The sequence below is a fragment of the Oncorhynchus tshawytscha genome, linkage group LG27, assembly GCF_018296145.1.
Source record: "Oncorhynchus tshawytscha isolate Ot180627B linkage group LG27, Otsh_v2.0, whole genome shotgun sequence".
Classification (NCBI taxonomy): Eukaryota; Metazoa; Chordata; class Actinopteri; order Salmoniformes; family Salmonidae; genus Oncorhynchus; species Oncorhynchus tshawytscha.
In genome coordinates, this window is record NC_056455.1 from 7133372 (window position 1) to 7151455 (window position 18084).

Genomic DNA, 18084 nt, shown 5'->3' on the forward strand with positions numbered 1-18084 from the left:
GGCCAAAATACCAACTTGCACAATTGGTGGCTGACTAAATACTTTTTTTGCCCCACTGTATATAATGACAACCCACCCAAACTAGGCCTATCTGAAATAGGAAAATGATCAATGACATCGCCAAGGAGCCTTATTGCCGTAGCAGATTGCTAAACTGTATTTTAAAATGTGGATAATACACACTACCGATCAAAGGTTTTAGAACACCGACTCAATCCAGGGTTTTTCTTTATTTTTTACATTGTAGAATAATAGTGAAGACATCACAGCTATGAAATAACATATGGAATCATGTAGTTACCAATAAAAAGTGTTAAACCAATCAAAATATATTTGCCTTGATGACAGCTTTGCACACTTGGCATTCTTCAACCAGCTTCATGAGGTAGTCACCTGGAATGCATTTCAATTAACAGGTGCGCCTTGTTAAATTAATTTGTGTAATTTCTTTCCTTCTTAATGCATTTGAGCCAATCAGTTGTGGTAAGGGTGGTATATAGAAGATAGCCCTATTTGGTAAAACACCAAGTCCATATTATGGCAAGAACAGCTCAAATAAGCAAAGAAACAACAGTCCAACATTACTTTAAGACATGAAGGTCAGTCAATACAGAACATTTCAAGAACTTTGAAAGTTTCTTCAAGGGCAGTCACAAAACCCAACAAGCACTATGATTAAACTGGCTCATGAGGAACGCTATAGGAAAGGAAGACACAGAGTTACCTCTGCTGCAGAGGATAAGTTCATTAGAGTTACCAGTCTCAGAAACTGCAGCCCAAATAAATGTTTCACAGAGTTCAAGTAACAGACACATCTAAACATCAACTGTTCAGAGGAGACAGCATGAAATCAGGCATTCACGGCCCGAATTGCCGCAAAGAAACCACTACTAAAGGACACAAATAAGAAGAGACTTGATTGGGCCAAGTACCACAAGCAATGGACATTAGACCGGTGGAAATGTGTCCTTTGGTCTGGAGTCCAAATTAGAGATTTTTGGTTCCAACCACAGTGTCCTTGTGAGACACAGTGTGGGTGAACGGATGATCTCCGCATGTGTATTTCCCACCATGAAGCATGGAGGTGGTGGTGTTATGGTGTGGGCGCTGCTTTGCTGGTGACACTGTCAGTGATTTATTTAGAATTCAAGGCAAACTTAACCAGCATGGCTACCACAGCATTCTGCAGCAATACAACATCCCATCTGGTTTGGGCTTAGTGGGACTATCATTTGTTTTTCAACAGGACAAAGACCCAACACACCTCCAGGCTGTGTAAGGGCTATTTTACCAAGAAGGAAAGTGATGGCGTATCCCCCGACCTCAATCAAATTGAAATGGTTTGGGATGGGTCAGCACCGCAGAGTGAAAGAAAAGCAGCCAACAAGTGCTCAGTATATGTGGGAACTCCTTCCAAGACTGTTGGAAAAGCATTACAGGTGAATCTGGTTGAGGGAAGGCCAAGAGTGTGCAAAGCTGTCATCAAGGCAAATGGTGGCTATTTGAATAATCTCAAGTATAACATTTATTTTGATTTGTTTAACACTTTTTGTTTCCTACATGATTCCATCTGTGTTATTTCATAGGTTTGATGCCTTCACTATTATTCTACATGTAGAACATAGTAAGAACAGTCCCTGGTGAGAGGGGAATTCTTTTTAAAAACCAATGGAGCTGGCTTCGAGGTCCAGATTTGACTTTAAGGGGGCTAGGATTTTAAGGAAAGCAAGGCAGTTCAAATAACCCTCAGTCATTGTTAAGAGTTTGTCTCCAGTGTGAATTAGGAACCCCTGCAGACAGATGACATCTCTAACAGAACACAAAAAGTCTGTTTCTATGGGGCCCCTGTCAAGAGAGGTGATTGGCGGGGGGGGTATGGATTGTGGGGAGCTGTTTCTTTCAAGGTTACTAAATGCCTGGTTGAGAGTCAAAGCAGGTGTGGAAACACACCACCCACAGAGGACAACAGGAAGAGTAACAGAATGCAACACAGGGAGAGAGAGAGGGCCAGGGAGAAACATAGTCACTGGGAAAATTGTCATGGTTTTCTCCTCCACCAGAGCATGAACATAAAGCTCTTCTTGAATGGGTTTTTGGGGGATTTCTGGTCTGGTCAACCACACACACGGAACCGAGCCAGCCAGTCCCACCTCCCACTGCCCTTGAAAAACACTCTGCCTCAAAAGCATGCTTCACAGACCCAAACACATTCTACATACACACCGGGCACAATTCCAAAAGCCCCGGACTGCAGACTTGCTTGCTTGATTCCTGATCTGTGTAAGCGATGCGTACAAGTATGTTTTTATACACCAGAGCTTTTCCTGCTAAACTCAGCTGCACTCCTCCTTATGCTGCCTGCCAGTTCACTCCTCCTTATGCTGCCTGCCAGTTCACTCCTCCTTATGCTGCCTGCCAGTTCACTCCTCCTTATGCTGCCTGCCAGTTCACTCCTCCTTATGCTGCCTGCCAGTTCACTCCTCCTTATGCTGCCTGCCAGTTCACTCCTCCTTATGCTGCCTGCCAGTTCACTCAGTTGTCCTGAAGGCAACGAGAAGCACAACGAGGTTCAGGTCAACACAGAAAGGAAAAAAAAAAAAAACTCAACTGAATCTAGCTGCTCATATGGACTCCACTACCCAGCATGCCCCAGGGGGTGGGACGACCACAATCTCCCCCCCCTCTCCATGCCTCGGGGTATCCCAGTTAGGTAATATGTTTTGTGTTTCCTTGACGACCTGGTAAACACATTGAATTTCCATTTAAACTTATGTAGAGAGATGGACGAGCTTTAAGCCTCAAACGACGAGGCCTTCTGAAGAACGCGGTGCAATTATCTCCAACCGGGAATGAGAAAGTAATTAACAAGCACTTTTAAACCCAACACACAGCTCAAACAGCAGAGGGGGAGTGTGAGTCCATAGTACTGTGAAAGTGCTGAACAGAGCACTTTGCAGGCTCTGTGTGATATTAAGATTACTTTCCTGGTCAATTACACACGAGGACCAACCAAAATGTGACTTCTGCTTTTAACCCAACCCCTCCGAAAGACACACAAACAGGTTTTTGGAGAGGTGTGGGGGGCTGCCACACTGAGCAACCAGGGAGCTGTTGTTGTGTGAGGGTCGAGGGCCTTGCTCAAGGACACAACGGCAGGCAAAGGCATCTAGGATTTGACACCAGCAACCTTCTGGTTGCCAGCTCACGTCCTGGGCGATTTTTCCTGTCGGACCCGGGATTTCGAACTGGAAACCCTCTAACGGCTAGGCTACGTGCAACCCTCCTTGCACTCGAGCACGCAAGCGCACACACAGCACGGTATGCTCAAACACACACGTTCCTGAAGAGGCAGAGAGGGTGCTGCTCTCAGATCCCATTCAAATGTGGCGGTTGGCCGTGCTACTGGCAGCATCGATCAGGCTGAGAGAGCTGAAGCCTCCGTTTGCCATTATCATGTGTTACGTTTGGTAGCAGCATCTTGTGGTAGCCTGCGGCGCTGTTCCTTAGCGCACGAGGAGTGTGACTGGGCGGCTCGGGTAAACCGATTGTTTGTAGGTTTTGTTTGGGGACACGGGTGTGTCTGGTTGGTTTGTGGCTGTGGCCAGCGTGTGCTCTACAGAGCACCTTTGTGTTTTAGGCTGCTGCAGCGTGGAACAGAGAGACGAGTGTGCAGCTGGCACACAGATACCCGATACCCATTGTGTGTTTGAGCTTGTATTGGTGTGCAGTTTGTGTGTGGACGAGTTTAACTATACTCGTTTGTCCCAGAAGTCCCCACAAGAAAAGTAAACAAAACAAAAGAAATTGGGAACATTTTGTTTGTCCCCACAAGGTGAAATGCTATTTCTAGGGGGTTTAGGGTGAAAGGTTAGAACTAGTGTTAGAATTAGGGTTAAGAGCTAGGTTTGGGGTTAAGGTTAGGAAAGACAGGATTTTGAACGGGACTGAATTGTGTCCCCACAAAGTTAGACATACAAGAACGTGTGTGCCGCGCGCACGAAGGCTATGTAATGCTTGTACATGCATGAGTCTGGAGTCAGAAACCGACAACACTCCTCTGTCAGGCTGCAGTGTAACGAGGTTAGGAGTCACACACGGCCTCCCCCTGCTCATCAATGACAGCCACAAACACACACTACTGCTCTGTAACAGTCAACATGATGGAACAGGAACTAACCCACTGCCCAGGAGAGAGTGAAGGCTATTAGCATAGTGGAACTAGAAGCGGGCGGAAAAATTACTTTCTGGAAGGCCACACCCACTCCTGTCCATAGGGGGCACTCAAGGACAAAGCAGCTGATCTAGGATCAGTTTACCCCCAATGCTAAATTAATTAGCCTAACCCTTAAAATGGGATGAGAAAACCTGATGTGACCCTGGATCACGGTTAGGCAAAAGGTCAAATGGCAGCTACTCTGAGGTAGGTTGGGGCAGAGTACTATAGAGTAGATATATGGTAGTAAACCTCTGGTTTTATCGTGGGACTGAGCTGGTGTAGACAGCTCTGTGTTCTGCTAAGGCCCGAGCCGTTGTGAATTCTCGTCTGACTGACGTCCACACAGGGAGACCGACAGAAGCCGTTAGACCAAGTCTAAAAATGCTAAAACATGACTGGCTGAGATGTTTCACTGACTGGGTTCTTATCCAACTCAGTTTCTATCAAGACCTGCCACTGAGCACTTGGGCAAACTGTGGAAAGTACCCTGTGCTGCGACAACACTGGGATTATGTTATTCTCTCTGAACGAATGGCTGGTGTTGACTTCTGTTAAATCATTAACTATACAGTTGCACACAATTTGAAAGTAAAACTTGCCTACTGTGTGACTAGAGAACAGGGCTCTTCGAATCTGAGCCTGGAGGTCTGGGGTACTGCTGGGTTTCTGTTCTGCCCGTCCTGATAATTCATTGCACCCAAATGGTGTCGCAGTCAAAGAGGGGGAGATTGATAATCAGCAGTAGTACTTTGACTCAAAGTAGCGATTTGTAAATATAAAATCACAAAAAAGGTGGGGTTAGCTGGTGCTACTCGGCTGTACCTGCACCAAAACGCCGGTCACTCTCATCCAATACCTTGTTCTCCATCTTTTTAAACAGTGAGCAAAGATGTTTTCAGCACTTATTTCCATGACGGATCAAAACTCATTTCCCACCACACTCTCTCTCTCTGCAGCAGACATACACAGAGCAATATTTTTGGAACATCAAAAATCGGTATTGAATCGCAATGCATATAGAATGGTGCGTCGCAATGCATATCGTACGGGCACCTAAGTACAGTCATAACATCGTATGGTGAGATCCCTGGCAGTTCCCGGGCCTAAAACAACAGTGGAACGGACTTGGGAGGTCCAGATTTGAATTTGCCTGCTATAGAACATGGTGAGACTGGTCAAGGTGAAACTGCCTCTATAAACACTATTGATTCCATTAAAAGTTTGGTTTGCAGCGTTCATGAATCCAGGGGTCATGAGAACAACAGCGGTATGACAGTAGCTTGCCCAAGGCGCGCTCTCTCTCTCTCTCTCTCTCTCTCTCTCTCTCTCTCAAACCCCATGGAAACAAATCGTCAAGAAAAACGTCCAATCTGTCCGTCCTCCTAAATCTCCCGCAATCCCCTCGTGAGCTGGCCGACTAATCAGGGCACAGGGATTCTCAGCCCAGCTGTGGGTGGGCAGCGTTCAGTGAAAACAAACAGGCGTCTATCAGCTGCTGACAGACATGAAACTGTGATGATAGCATAGTTTACCACAGTAAAACCACAACACAGCGCGAGTGGAGTTAGAGCCAGCATTCCTTCCCTGGAGAGGGAGTCTCCTCCACGGGTAGGGGTTTACACGCTGACGGATAGGGGTTTACACGCTGACGGATAGGGGTTTACACGCTGACGGATAGGGGTTTACACGCTGACGGATAGGGGTTTACACGCTGACGGATAGGGGTTTACACGCTGACGGATAGGGGTTTACACGCTGACGGATAGGGGTTTACACGCTGACGGATAGGGGTTTACACGCTGACGGATAGGGGTTTACACGCTGACGGATAGGGGTTTACAGAAATGGAAAGAAGAGCATTACACAGTCTGGAGGGGCCTGCTTCCTGAAGGAGGGATAGCGAGAACGGAGGTCTGAGGAGAGAATAGGGATGATCCTGCCAAAGGCAAAGCCGCCTGATCTCTCTGAAAGATCGGGATCTAAGAGCGACTGGAGAAGTAGGAAATTCATGGGAAAATCCCTACTCTCCAGTATTCAAAATGAACATGTGTGTGTGTGTGTGTGTTCCTGGTTGGATTCTGGGCAGAGGGACAAGCGTATTGAGAAGCGGAGGAGAAGGTTGCAAGGGTGTAACATTAGTAAAATATAGTTTGTGTTTTCCTGGCATGTATATATTAAGTGCATGCATGTAACTAACTGGAGTCTGAGGGAAGGGGGGATCCTGTGAGTACGTGAGGCAAAGCCGCCTGACTAACTGAAAGATCGTGAGGGAAGGGACTGTGAGTACGTGAGGGAAGGGGGGGGAAAACTGTAGTACGTATTCAAAATGAACATGGGGTGTGTGTAACTGTGATTCTGGGCAGGGGGACAACTGTGACGTGGAGGGAAGGGCAGGGTGTAACTGTTAGTAAAGGGAGGGAATAACTTGTGTTTTCCGTGGGGAAGGGAGGGAACTAACTGTACGTGAGGCAAGGGGGGAACTAACTGTGAGTACGTGAGGGAAGGGGGGAACTAACTGTGTGCACGTGAGGGAAGGGGGGAACTAACTGTGTGCACGTGAGGGAAGGGGGGAACTAACTGTGTGCACGTGAGGGAAGGGGGGAACTAACTGTGTGCACGTGAGGGAAGGGGGGAACTAACTGTGTGTACGTGAGGGAAGGGGGAACTAACTGTGTGCACGAGAGGGAAGGGAGGGAACTAACTGTGTGCACGTGAGGGAAGGGGGGGACCTAACTGTGTGTACGTGGGGGAAGGGAGGGACACTAACTGTGTGTACGTGAGGGGAGGACAACCTAACTGTGTGTACGTGAGGGAGACCAACCTAACTGTGGTGAGGGAGACCAACCTAACTGTGTGTACGTGAGGGAGACCAACCTAACTGTGTGCACGTGAGGGAGACCAACTAACTGTGTGTACGTGAGGGAAGGGGGACCAACTGTGTGCACGTGAGGGAAGGGGGGAACCAACTGTGTGCACGTGAGGGAAGGGGGGACCAACTGTGTGTACGTGAGGGAAGGGGGACCAACTGTGTGTACGTGAGGGAAGGGGGGAACCAACTGTGTGTACGTGAGGGAAGGGGGGGACCAACTGTGTGTACGTGAGGGAAGGGGGGACCAACTGTGTGTACGTGGGGGGGGGACCAACTGTGTGTACGTGAGGGAGGGGGGACCAACTGTGTGTACGTGAGGGAGACCAACCAACTGTGTGTACGTGAGGGAGACCAACCTAACTGTGTGTACGTGAGGGAGACCAACCAACTGTGTGTACGTGAGGGAGACCAACCAACTGTGTGTACGTGAGGGAGACCAACTGTGTGTACGTGAGGGAAGGGGGGGACCAACTGTGTGTACGTGAGGGAAGGGGGGACCAACTGTGTGTACGTGAGGGAAGGGGGGACCAACTGTGTGTACGTGAGGGAAGGGGGGACCAACTGTGTGTACGTGAGGGAAGGGGGGACCAACTGTGTGTACGTGAGGGAAGGGGGGGGACCAACTGTGTGTACGTGAGGGAAGGGGGGACCAACTGTGTGTACGTGAGGGAAGGGGGGACCAACTGTGTGTACGTGAGGGAAGGGGGGACCAACTGTGTGTACGTGAGGGAAGGGGGGACCAACTGTGTGTACGTGAGGGAAGGGGGGACCAACTGTGTGTACGTGAGGGAAGGGGGGACCAACTGTGTGTACGTGAGGGAAGGGGGACCAACTGTGTGTACGTGAGGGAAGGGGGGACCAACTGTGTGTACGTGAGGGGGGGGACCAACTGGAGGGGGGGACCAACTGTGTGTACGTGAGGGAAGGGGGGGGACCAACTGTGTGTACGTGAGGGAAGGGGGGACCAACTGTGTGTACGTGAGGGAAGGGGGGGACCAACTGTGTGTACGTGAGGGAAGGGGAGGGACCAACTGTGTGTACGTGAGGGAAGGGGAGGGACCAACTGTGTGTACGTGAGGGAAGGGGAGGGACCAACTGTGTGTACGTGAGGGAAGGGGGGACCAACTGTGTGTACGTGAGGGAAGGGGGGACCAACTGTGTGTACGTGAGGGAAGGGGGGGTGTGTACGTGACCAACTGTGTGTACGTGAGGGAAGGGGGGACCAACTGTGTGTACGTGAGGGAAGGGGGGACCAACTGTGTGTACGTGAGGGAAGGGGGGACCAACTGTGTGTACGTGAGGGAAGGGGGGACCAACTGTGTGTAGGGGGGACTAACTGTGTGTAGGGGGGACTAACTGTGTGTATATGAACAGAATATGAAGCCACTTCTTCTTTCCCCAAACACACACAGTGAGAAGAGGCAAAAATGAGAGGGGGATTCCAAGGATTCCTAACCAGCTGTGGGAGCGTGGGCTTGAGTGGGAGTGTGTGTGTGAAGCGTGAGTTGGCTGGTGTGCGTCACTGCTGAGGAATTTCTGGAATTTCTCTTGTTGACCCCCAGAGAAGGAGGGGGGGTGTAAAGCGTGCTCTTTTCCACACCACACACAGCCCTTCTCTTTGGTGAAGCCAAAGACACAAATGGAGGCAAGGAGATAAGGAAGGGAGCCTCCACACTGCTCTAAAGTACACACAGTAGGGTCTGTAACATCACACACACAACCTTGGGTCAGTCTCTGGACCAGTCTTCTGCAATAGGCTAAACCGGCCACTTCTGTTTGGTATGAGGGATGAACACCGGAGCCTTTTGTGAACGTCTATTACCTTTCTCAAACATACACACTTGGGGACAACTTACGCATTGCAGTATGGTCTCTTTTCAAAGCCTTTGTAATTCTTCATGTTTAGAGTCATCTTGCAGATCTCACAGCTGAAGCATCCTTTGTGCCAGTACTGTCAGAGAGAGGGAGAGAGAGAGAAAAATTAGACATTCGTTTCACTGTTCTCAATGCTAGCATGGAGGACCTAAACCACACAGCATATTCACACCAGGAAGTGACATATTTGGATGAATAAGGCCATAACCATCTATTTTAGCTGGAGGAAAGAGGGAGAACGGAGAGAGAGAGAGAGCTCTGTTTGTCGAGGCACAAAGGGGTTAAGGGTCACCAGACCACTTCCTCTGGACCTCTCTACATGGTGGTTATTTATAAGCCATGTCAGGGGGACGTGTGGCAGTGTGCGGAAAGAGAGCGAGAGAGACTGAGGCGAGCATGTTAGCAAAACCCATGCGTGAAGCCCAGCGGCAGACTAGACACCGTGTAGAGCACAGAGCCACGTCCACTTTTAGAGAGAACTGCCAACTCCCACCGTGGCACCCCACCCGCCGGCTCAGCACCCATCTTCTGTAAAAGTTAAACTCCCTCATAGAACAAAGCAGCATTGAGGATCCCTGAACAGTTTCAATGGTGTTTTAGTGATGAAACCTCCTCGTTTGAGCAGCCTGTAAGAAAGCCCCGCTGGGGTGGATGGAGAGGTCGCTGTGTGCAGTTGGAAAGTCATTCCATTAACGCCACTCAGAAAAAACGGCCAGCCAGGTTTCACAATGATGCGAGCGGCTGAGGATAAACACGGTGTTAAATTAAGAGCCAAATGTCCCGGAAAAAGGTTGTTTAACCTAGTTGGCAGCATAATCAGGGCTTCAAAGTCACAACCCCTTGATATTCCTGGCCTTGTGTGGAGATCTAACGTTACTCAGAAATACACACGGGTCACACACACATCTAGTGACTGAACCAGTTTCCCTGCCCTCTATAGCCATACGCAACACTGCCAACAGAGCACATTGAGCTCTCCTGATTGGATGACTAATGGAGAAGACCCGTGTTCAGTTTGATTTGACCCTCTCTTTCTCTTCCTGTCTGTCCATCTGTTCATCTCTGCAAGCCTGGGTCTGCTTCTCTCCCTCTAACCATATTCACAACAGCCCCATCCTTCTTAGTCTCACACCCCCTCTCTCTCTCTCTCTCTCTCTCTCTCTCGACAGCAGGCTGATCTGTGGCCTGAGGGTTCAGAGGGGGACCGAGGGAGGGAGGCTGGAGGGAAAGAGGAAGGAGCATGAAAGGAGGGAGAGGGCGAAGGGAAGGAGAGGGGGTGGATGAGAGCAACGTGAGGGAATGATCTGGCCGTTCCTGCCGTCAAGGGAAGGAAAAAGACAGAGGGAGGAAGAAACCGTCCTTATTAACACGGCTCAGGGGTATTCTCTACTCAGCCACCCCCCGTTTCTCACTATTCCTGTCTTTCACTGAACATTCTGCACACACAAATAAGTCAGCGCACTGAAGCAGACACACAGCAAACATAACCATTCAAACACACACACACACAGTAAATCGTGCAGTGTCCCTGTGGTGGGAAAAGGGCATTACGGCCTGGGGTCTCCATCAGGTCCCTGTGTGCTCTACAGTGACACAGGCTGGGGGTCTCCATCAGGTCCCTGTGTGCTCTACAGTGACACAGGCTGGGGGTCTCCATCAGGTCCCTGTGTGCTCTACAGTGACACAGGCTGGGGGTCTCAGTGACATGGGGGTCAGGTCCCTGTGTGCTCTACAGTGACACAGGCTGGGGGTCTCCATCAGGTCCCTGTGTGCTCTACAGTGACACAGGCTGGGGGTCTCCATCAGGTCCCTGTGTGCTCTACAGTGACACAGGCTGGGGGTCTCCATCAGGTCCCTGTGTGCTCTACAGTGACACAGGCTGGGGGTAAGTAAAATCATGCAGCACACTACTAATTATTATTAGTAATATTATAATATTGATATAGCACACTATAAATAGTCTTCTCTCCTCACTGTCCTGAGAGGGTCAGGATATCCACCATGACAGCCGGGGATACACATTATAAACACTATGGAACAGAGAAGACGACCACAGTGACGAGGGGAGGATTGTAAAACCAGGAGTGTTTCCAGAACATATAGCAGGGTTTCCTGGAAGCAGTTAATCCACTACAGGACAAAGGCATTTGGCTTAAATCCATGACCCCTATTCACTCTGATACCTTTTCAGAATTCTAGTCTGGTCTGGTGTGTTCTCACACTGGCCTTTACGGACGGACCACCCAGGGCTGTGTGTGTGTGAAGCTGCTGACCAGCAGAGCCGGGCTGAGGCAGACAAAGGAGTGGGGGCTCATTCTGGACACCGGCACTGAGCCCTGGTCAATGGAGCTCTGATCCAGAGCCAGCCAGAAACACTGGGCCAACCCTACACCCCAACCATACTGGGCCTACACAGGCCCAGTCAGAGAGATGGGACCCACTGGCAGATGCATCGCCTTCGCCCCTCCCTCTCTGTGGCTATGCCATGTCAAATCCCTGACAGTGCAAACAGAACTACCCGCACAGGGGATTCCATTTCTACTAAATCTAGGCCTCAGCTGTTTCCGGATGTGGCGGCCATTTTTAGTCTGTCTACCTGTCTAAATATTCATCCCGATCTGATGTCTAAACTCCCGTCTCTCTCTGTTACCATACTCTCGACATTCCCTCTGGGCATCACCCCTAATCTGTAATCCCAATGTGTGTTATGGAGAAGCGCTGGATAAACAAATGGAACAGAGGGAGGGCCGACAGAGGGGCGTGTGACTGCGGGTGCTAATGCCTTCAAGCGGAGGGGTAAAGGTGAGCTGAATGGCAGCAGTGGACTTTGATCCTGTGTTTACCGGGGTAAACGCAATATTGACCTTGGGCGAATTCCAGTGCCATAGAGAACAGGCTTGGATTGCAGCCGTGTCAAAAAAATATATACCCGGCCTTCACCCAACCTGCTAACCCACATTCCACCAGGTCAGCCCCCCCCAAGAGCCCATGACCGTCTCTGGGGCTAACACCCTACTGAGCGAGGCGGGGAGAGATTCGTTTAGAACGAGATGACGAGAGTGTCAGTGTTCAGACTCCAGGAAAAACCGTCCGGGGCCTGTGTGGGTGCTGAGGCTGAGAGGCAGGATCTGGCAGTCGGTAAGAGAATCAGGACACTGCAGACACGGAGGCAGAGAAAAATGTAACGCTGTTAAAAGCAGGACTTTCACCCTGAATCAGCGCAGCTCTGGGGTCCAGGGCTACATGTCGTGAACGTGCTCAGGCAGCCGAACGATCCCTCTGTCTGTGACCGAGACCCCGGCCAGTACGGACAGACCCCAGGCTATAGGAGGCACTCCAGACACGTTGTCAGGCTGTGTGCACACCCGATAGGGACACTACTCGACTCACAAGGTTTTCAGTCACACACACACACACAGTGTGTGTTGCCTCAGAGAGCCCCCTCATCTGGATGCCACTAACTCAGGGTTTTCCAAACTGGGTCCCCGTTTTGTTTTTTTGCCCTAGCCCTACACAGCTGATTCAAATAAAATCAACCAATCATCAAGCGTTGATCATTTGAAATCAGCTGTGTTGTGCTAGGGCAAAAAAACAAAACGCGCACCGAGTTTGGGAAACGCTACAATAACTCATTGAAGCCCACGGTTAATTATTGACCAACTCGATGCAGTCGCTTTCACCACACTCAAACTCTTATGTTGGCCAGCGGGAGAACCACAGCACTCACTAAAGTATGCACGTAACACTCATCCACAGACCACTTGGTATGGTGTGTGTGTGTGTGTGTGTGTGTGTGTGTGGATCCCCACTTCGCCTGAACGGTCCCTTTCCCACAGTCTCATCCTAAATCCTCCATCTCACACACAGAGAACAGGAGAAACAAATCGCTCTGTACTCCTATTAATAGAGCCATAGTATTGAGAGCAACGAGTGTCCCAGTTCCATAGACACATACAGAGCACAGAACCTCAGGTGACTGACTTCACCATGGACCCTGCCTCTGATCCGAGTCACAATTAGAGGTGACTGGCTGGAGGGGAAGGGGGGGGGCGCTCACCCTTCGGACAACATGAATCAGCTTTAAATATAATCAACCCACATTTTGCCAGACCGTTTCAAAAGGCCTAATGTCATTTCAGTAGGAAACCATTTCTAGACACTACCAGTGAATTACACAACTCGTTTGTCTGATCAGACAGTATCAGAAAGGCATATTTGAATAAGATCAACTGACAGATCATCAGTGTTAGCCGTTGACACAGTGTATTTGAATGAGCCTGTTATAAACAGTGTCTGTAGAAAGGTCCGGTCAGGGCTGACAAGCAGTAGGCAGACTAGCGTGCAGAGAGTTGGCACTGTTGATCCTGATGAGATCACCAGGAGGGGGCTATTTGGGGGGGGTTGCATATCAGGGCTAGGGCAAAAAACTAAACGTGCAACCCTTGGGGTCCCGGGGACCCAGTTTGGGAAACCCTGAGTTAGTGGCATCCAGATGGGGGGCTCTCTGAGGCAACACACACTGTGTGTGTGACTGAAAACCTTGTGAGTCGAGTAGTGTCCCTATCGGGTGTGCACACAGCCTGACAACGTGTCTGGAGTGCATTCTGACCTTTGAACTAACTAAGACTGTGTACCATGCAGAGATGTTTCTGGATCAAAAGGGGTTTAAGGTGGTCGGTGTGTCAGGGGGTGCAGAAGATTGTTGAGGCCTCCCCCATTACATTTTAGAGGTCCCCCATCTTGGCGGCGTATAAAGTATTTTAGCATTCTAAGCCAATCTCCTGAAATTCTACACGTCCATAATCTTTTCTACATACTTTATACATTTGCTTTTACTCGTTTCAGTTGACACAGAAAGCGTTTTCCCCCATTTTTTTTTTTACAGTTTGGACTTAGGCAACCCGAAGAAAACAAAATGACCCAACACAAGGATTTCAATGAGTGAGAAAAAAAAAAACAGTCATGAATGAATACAATACACTGGGCATTACAGATGAGACACTCCTCTCTGTTCCTGAAAGGTCATATCATAGGTGTTTACTAGATAGAACACAGAGCATCAGACAGCTGTGCTGGAGCCACACAAATCTTAATCGTATCCTCCAGGGCTCTATTTTATAATAATATCTGTGATTAGACCTAACCATAACCAAATATATATATATTTTTCAAATGTATGAAAAGGCACACAATTTGATCATCTAAAAACACACCTTGAAGGAACCTCACTGATGAGGTGAGCCTTCCTTCGCCTGTTTATGCATGCTTTACATGGCTGCATTTTGTCCAGTCTTGTTCATTTCAATCCTCTGCCCTGAATTTACACAGGAGCAAAATAAGCTACGACTTGTATCTAGAAAAATCTGTCAAACTGAAAGTCCTAAACCAAAAATCCAATGCTGTGACTTTTTATGATCTTTAAATTTTAAAAAAACGTTAATCGAGTTAGCTTATCGACGCGTCACGACATGTTACCATGCTAAGAGAAGATATTTGAGCCGGGACAGGAGACAGACTGTTTTGTTCTTCTTTAGGACCTTATGTGCTCGCTTCCCCTCCCTGAACCTGCCCTTCTTCCAGAGTTGAGGAAGATCACATGTTTCTCACTCCCTACTCTACCTGTGTGTGTGTGTGTGTGTGGGGGGGGTCTGCTTTTCAAGGAGGAGAGGAACTTATCTGTGAGCTTCTTCCCTCCCTTCCCCTGGGCTGGTCTCTCACACATTTGAAGCCACAGAGCAGACGTACAGTGGTATGCATGTCACAATAAAATAATGAAATATTGATAAAGCCTAGCAGAACGGGTTGCGGATAGGGAGAGAGAACGTCCATCAAAATAAAATATTTTTTTAAAGTATAGGTACGAGTAACAGACACACACAAAGGCACAGTGTAGAATATTGAGTATGTGATTACCTGTATACAGAATCTCCCACACAGGAAAATCATTCCATCAAGATAAGAGACTCTCAGAACACAGAACCAATCATCATCTGTCTAGTACTTGCATACAGTCAAACAAATTCAGTCTTTCAAATAGGAATACACGCACACAGCCATGTTTCCAGGCTTGGTTAAACCAGTTTTGCATAGGGTGTACAGTCGGCACTCTGGTTATGAATAACCTACTATCTGGCAAAATACCACCTCCTGCAGTTAACATAACCCTTACAGCGAGGCTCCAGGTCCTCAAAAGCACTCATCTGTTTCGATAGCTAGGAGGACTTGTCAAAAACCTCTGAAGCACAGTACTGCATTACTAACAGGCAACATCCACATATTGAAGGCAAGACAGATGAGTATGCCTACTCTCTATCGTCTCACATAACATTCACTTCCTGACTTCACCCCTCATCCTCAGGTGCCCCCTTCCTCCTGCAGATCCCCGTCCCACTATAATGAAATGCAGAGCGGCAGACAAACTAGCGTCTGTGGCCCAGCTTCTCCACAGCACAGCCCCCATATACATTACACCAGAAGACAGTTTGTCAGGTAAGCAAGTATTCAGCGGTCGCCAAGGAAACCGCACGCTGCAGCTTTGACTACCTTCGCCTGAACCAGACTGGGGAAAACTGCCGCCCTTCGCCGGTCGGCCTCGTCTGGTTTAAACAAACGAGAAGGGCAGCCGGTGCCCAGGAGGGGAATAGGGAGGTTGTTTTCGTGTGTCTGAGGAGGAGAGCGCTGATGCGGAATAGCAGCTAAGACAGACAGACGATCCCTGGGCTCAGAGCCTGTGTGTAGCTCAGAGGGGGAGACAGGCAGCACAGCAGGCCTCTGACAGAGCACATTTTTATGGGAGTGTCTGTCTGCAGGAATGTGCGCTGCTTTCGGCATGATTTTCCAGAGAACACGGTTGCGGTGTTGGCTTGGGTTCAGTTCACCTGATTTCTAGCCACAACACCCAGAAATAGTTTACATGAATGTGTAAGGTATTGTTTTATTTTGGGCTCTACATTTTAATCCAAGGCAAGGGTTGTCAATTTCATCTCCATCCTGTTGGACAACAATAACAAGGGTACTTCTACTTGCACAACAGGGAGTATGAGGAGTTCCAACCCATGGGCGTGCAGTGTACACAAGTATTGGCATCTCTGATAATGTGCTCTATCGTCTATCGTACCAGACGCTCCCATCTATCGACCCAAACAGATAACACCCACTTACAGCGATCGGCTCCACAAGGCCTTCCCAATACCCATTAGACAAATTAGACTAGAGTGTGTAGGAAATGCCAATGCATCCTTCTCTCACCACAAGAGGTGACCCCGCCCACATCCTCCACTAGAGTCATGCAATGTGCTCAGTGCGCTCTGGCAGCAAAAGTAACGGACGTTCAAATTACAAAAACAGGGACCACATGAGAATATATGATTATTATTATAGCCTTGGTCTACCTAGTGGGCAAAAAGAAGTGGCGACAGGGATTGTGTGGTTCAGCCTGATTGACGTGCCATAAAGGTAGTGTTGTTTCAGTTGGCAGCAGAACAACATGCTGCAGAACGTGTTACTGCAGTACTGAGTGGCAAGAGACTAAACAGACAAGACCACGATAGCACAGTGACTGTTTTCTAATACACTCGCTAGCCTACGCATTCACACAAAGCCCACACAGATGGATGTTGTGATAGACATTGTGTGGACTTTCATTTTGTTTTTGTTTTAAGAAGTTAATTTCACTGAACGTGTGAAGCATGGCTCTGTTCCCTTGGAGTTTTTCTTCTTCCACACCCTGGTAGATTACACTTCCTTATCCGGGGTAGCTTGTGTGAGCTGCTAGCAAACACTGGATTTTGATAAGGCACTACTGCAATTGAACAACCCCAAATTATTGTTTCAACTTTTAAACAGCATCCTGAAAACCCAAGATGCTTAGCTTGAGTCAAATTGACACGGATTTAAATTGGCGATGGGAACTCATCACACATGTTAATTTCTGGATTTGGGGAGAACTGAAACTAACATTAGCTAAATAACTTTGAAAGCACGAGCATTCTAATTAATCTCTCCATCTTGCTTGGTAACGTTACGTTAACTGAAATCGTCAATTTGGACTAACCTCGTAAGGTAGATTTTACAATGCAATGTAGTAGACGTTCATCTTTAGTGACCAGCAAACTAGTTAATCATAATTGCTCGTTGTATGCCATCAATCACAATCTGATACTGACTACTCTGATGTTCGGCTGATGGAAATGCTAACCACATTCCGGTCTTTGATAACGTTAGCTAGCTAGCCCAGACGTTAACGCAGCGAGCTAAAACTGGCTTGTTTGTGGTGAAAACAGGAAACGCTTCGTTCAAGAATTCAAATCTGTGAAAAATCCAACGTGGCAAATGTAAAATAAAAAATCAGTTCATTTAAAAAGACTAGTTATCTAGCAAACCTAATTAGCTAGCTAAACGTTCAACAAATCAAAAGAGAAAACTAGCTAACGTTACTAGTCTTTCACAATCACATCCACACAGACAGGTAACGTGCTATCTAGCGAATGTTAGCCTACCTGCCCGGGCATCACAAATCATTAACAAACACACGAAAGAAAACTGTATTGATAACGGGATGTATAATACACAAACAGAAGCAGGTGACTGCCAATTCAAATGCCTTTTTTTCCTTACCTTGTCCAGACAATTCACTTTTTCCGTCGGGTACACGATTGTGCCACATCTGCCACACGACGGATTCATGTTTGAGGAATGCTGGATAAATTAGACGATAAAAAAAATAACTGTCAAGTAAACGTGTTCTTCCCAAACAATACGGGTCGAGTTTGACGGCTGGATTGATCAAAACCCGGAGATTGTTGTCGTTCTAATCGCACAGCTGGCTGTCAGTACACGAACCAGAGACGTAAAGCGCGGGCACGGCGCCTCTCTTTCCAATGCCGCGCTCCCGAGGAGAAAGGAAAGGGGGCGGTCTCACAAAGAGACGCTTGATTTCAAAGGCGGCGTTTATAATTGGATAAATCCTGTGATCAGATATCAATCTATGGAGATCGATCAGCGTATACTATATTTGATAGTGAAATCCATCACAAATAGCAATACTCAATGCTTTTAAGTTGGTTGATTCCATGGAATGCGGAACTAGATTTATCACACCACCATCACTGGTCGTCAATAGTTA

At 48.1% G+C, this 18084-nt stretch overlaps 1 protein-coding gene across 1 annotated transcript in view; it reads right to left on the reverse strand.

Annotated features, from left to right (window-relative positions):
- LOC112225957 (LIM and SH3 domain protein 1) overlaps positions 1 to 17879 on the reverse strand; it is a 39628-nt gene extending 21749 nt beyond the window's left edge. The window contains exons 1-2 of the mRNA XM_024390110.2: positions 17577 to 17879; positions 8942 to 9036 (exon numbers count right to left, since the gene is read on the reverse strand). Coding sequence (XP_024245878.1) covers positions 8942 to 9036; positions 17577 to 17645 — 164 coding nt within the window. The 5' untranslated portion in view covers positions 17646 to 17879. The remainder of the gene's footprint in view (positions 1 to 8941; positions 9037 to 17576) is intronic.
- Between the last annotated feature and the right edge of the window lie 205 nt (positions 17880 to 18084).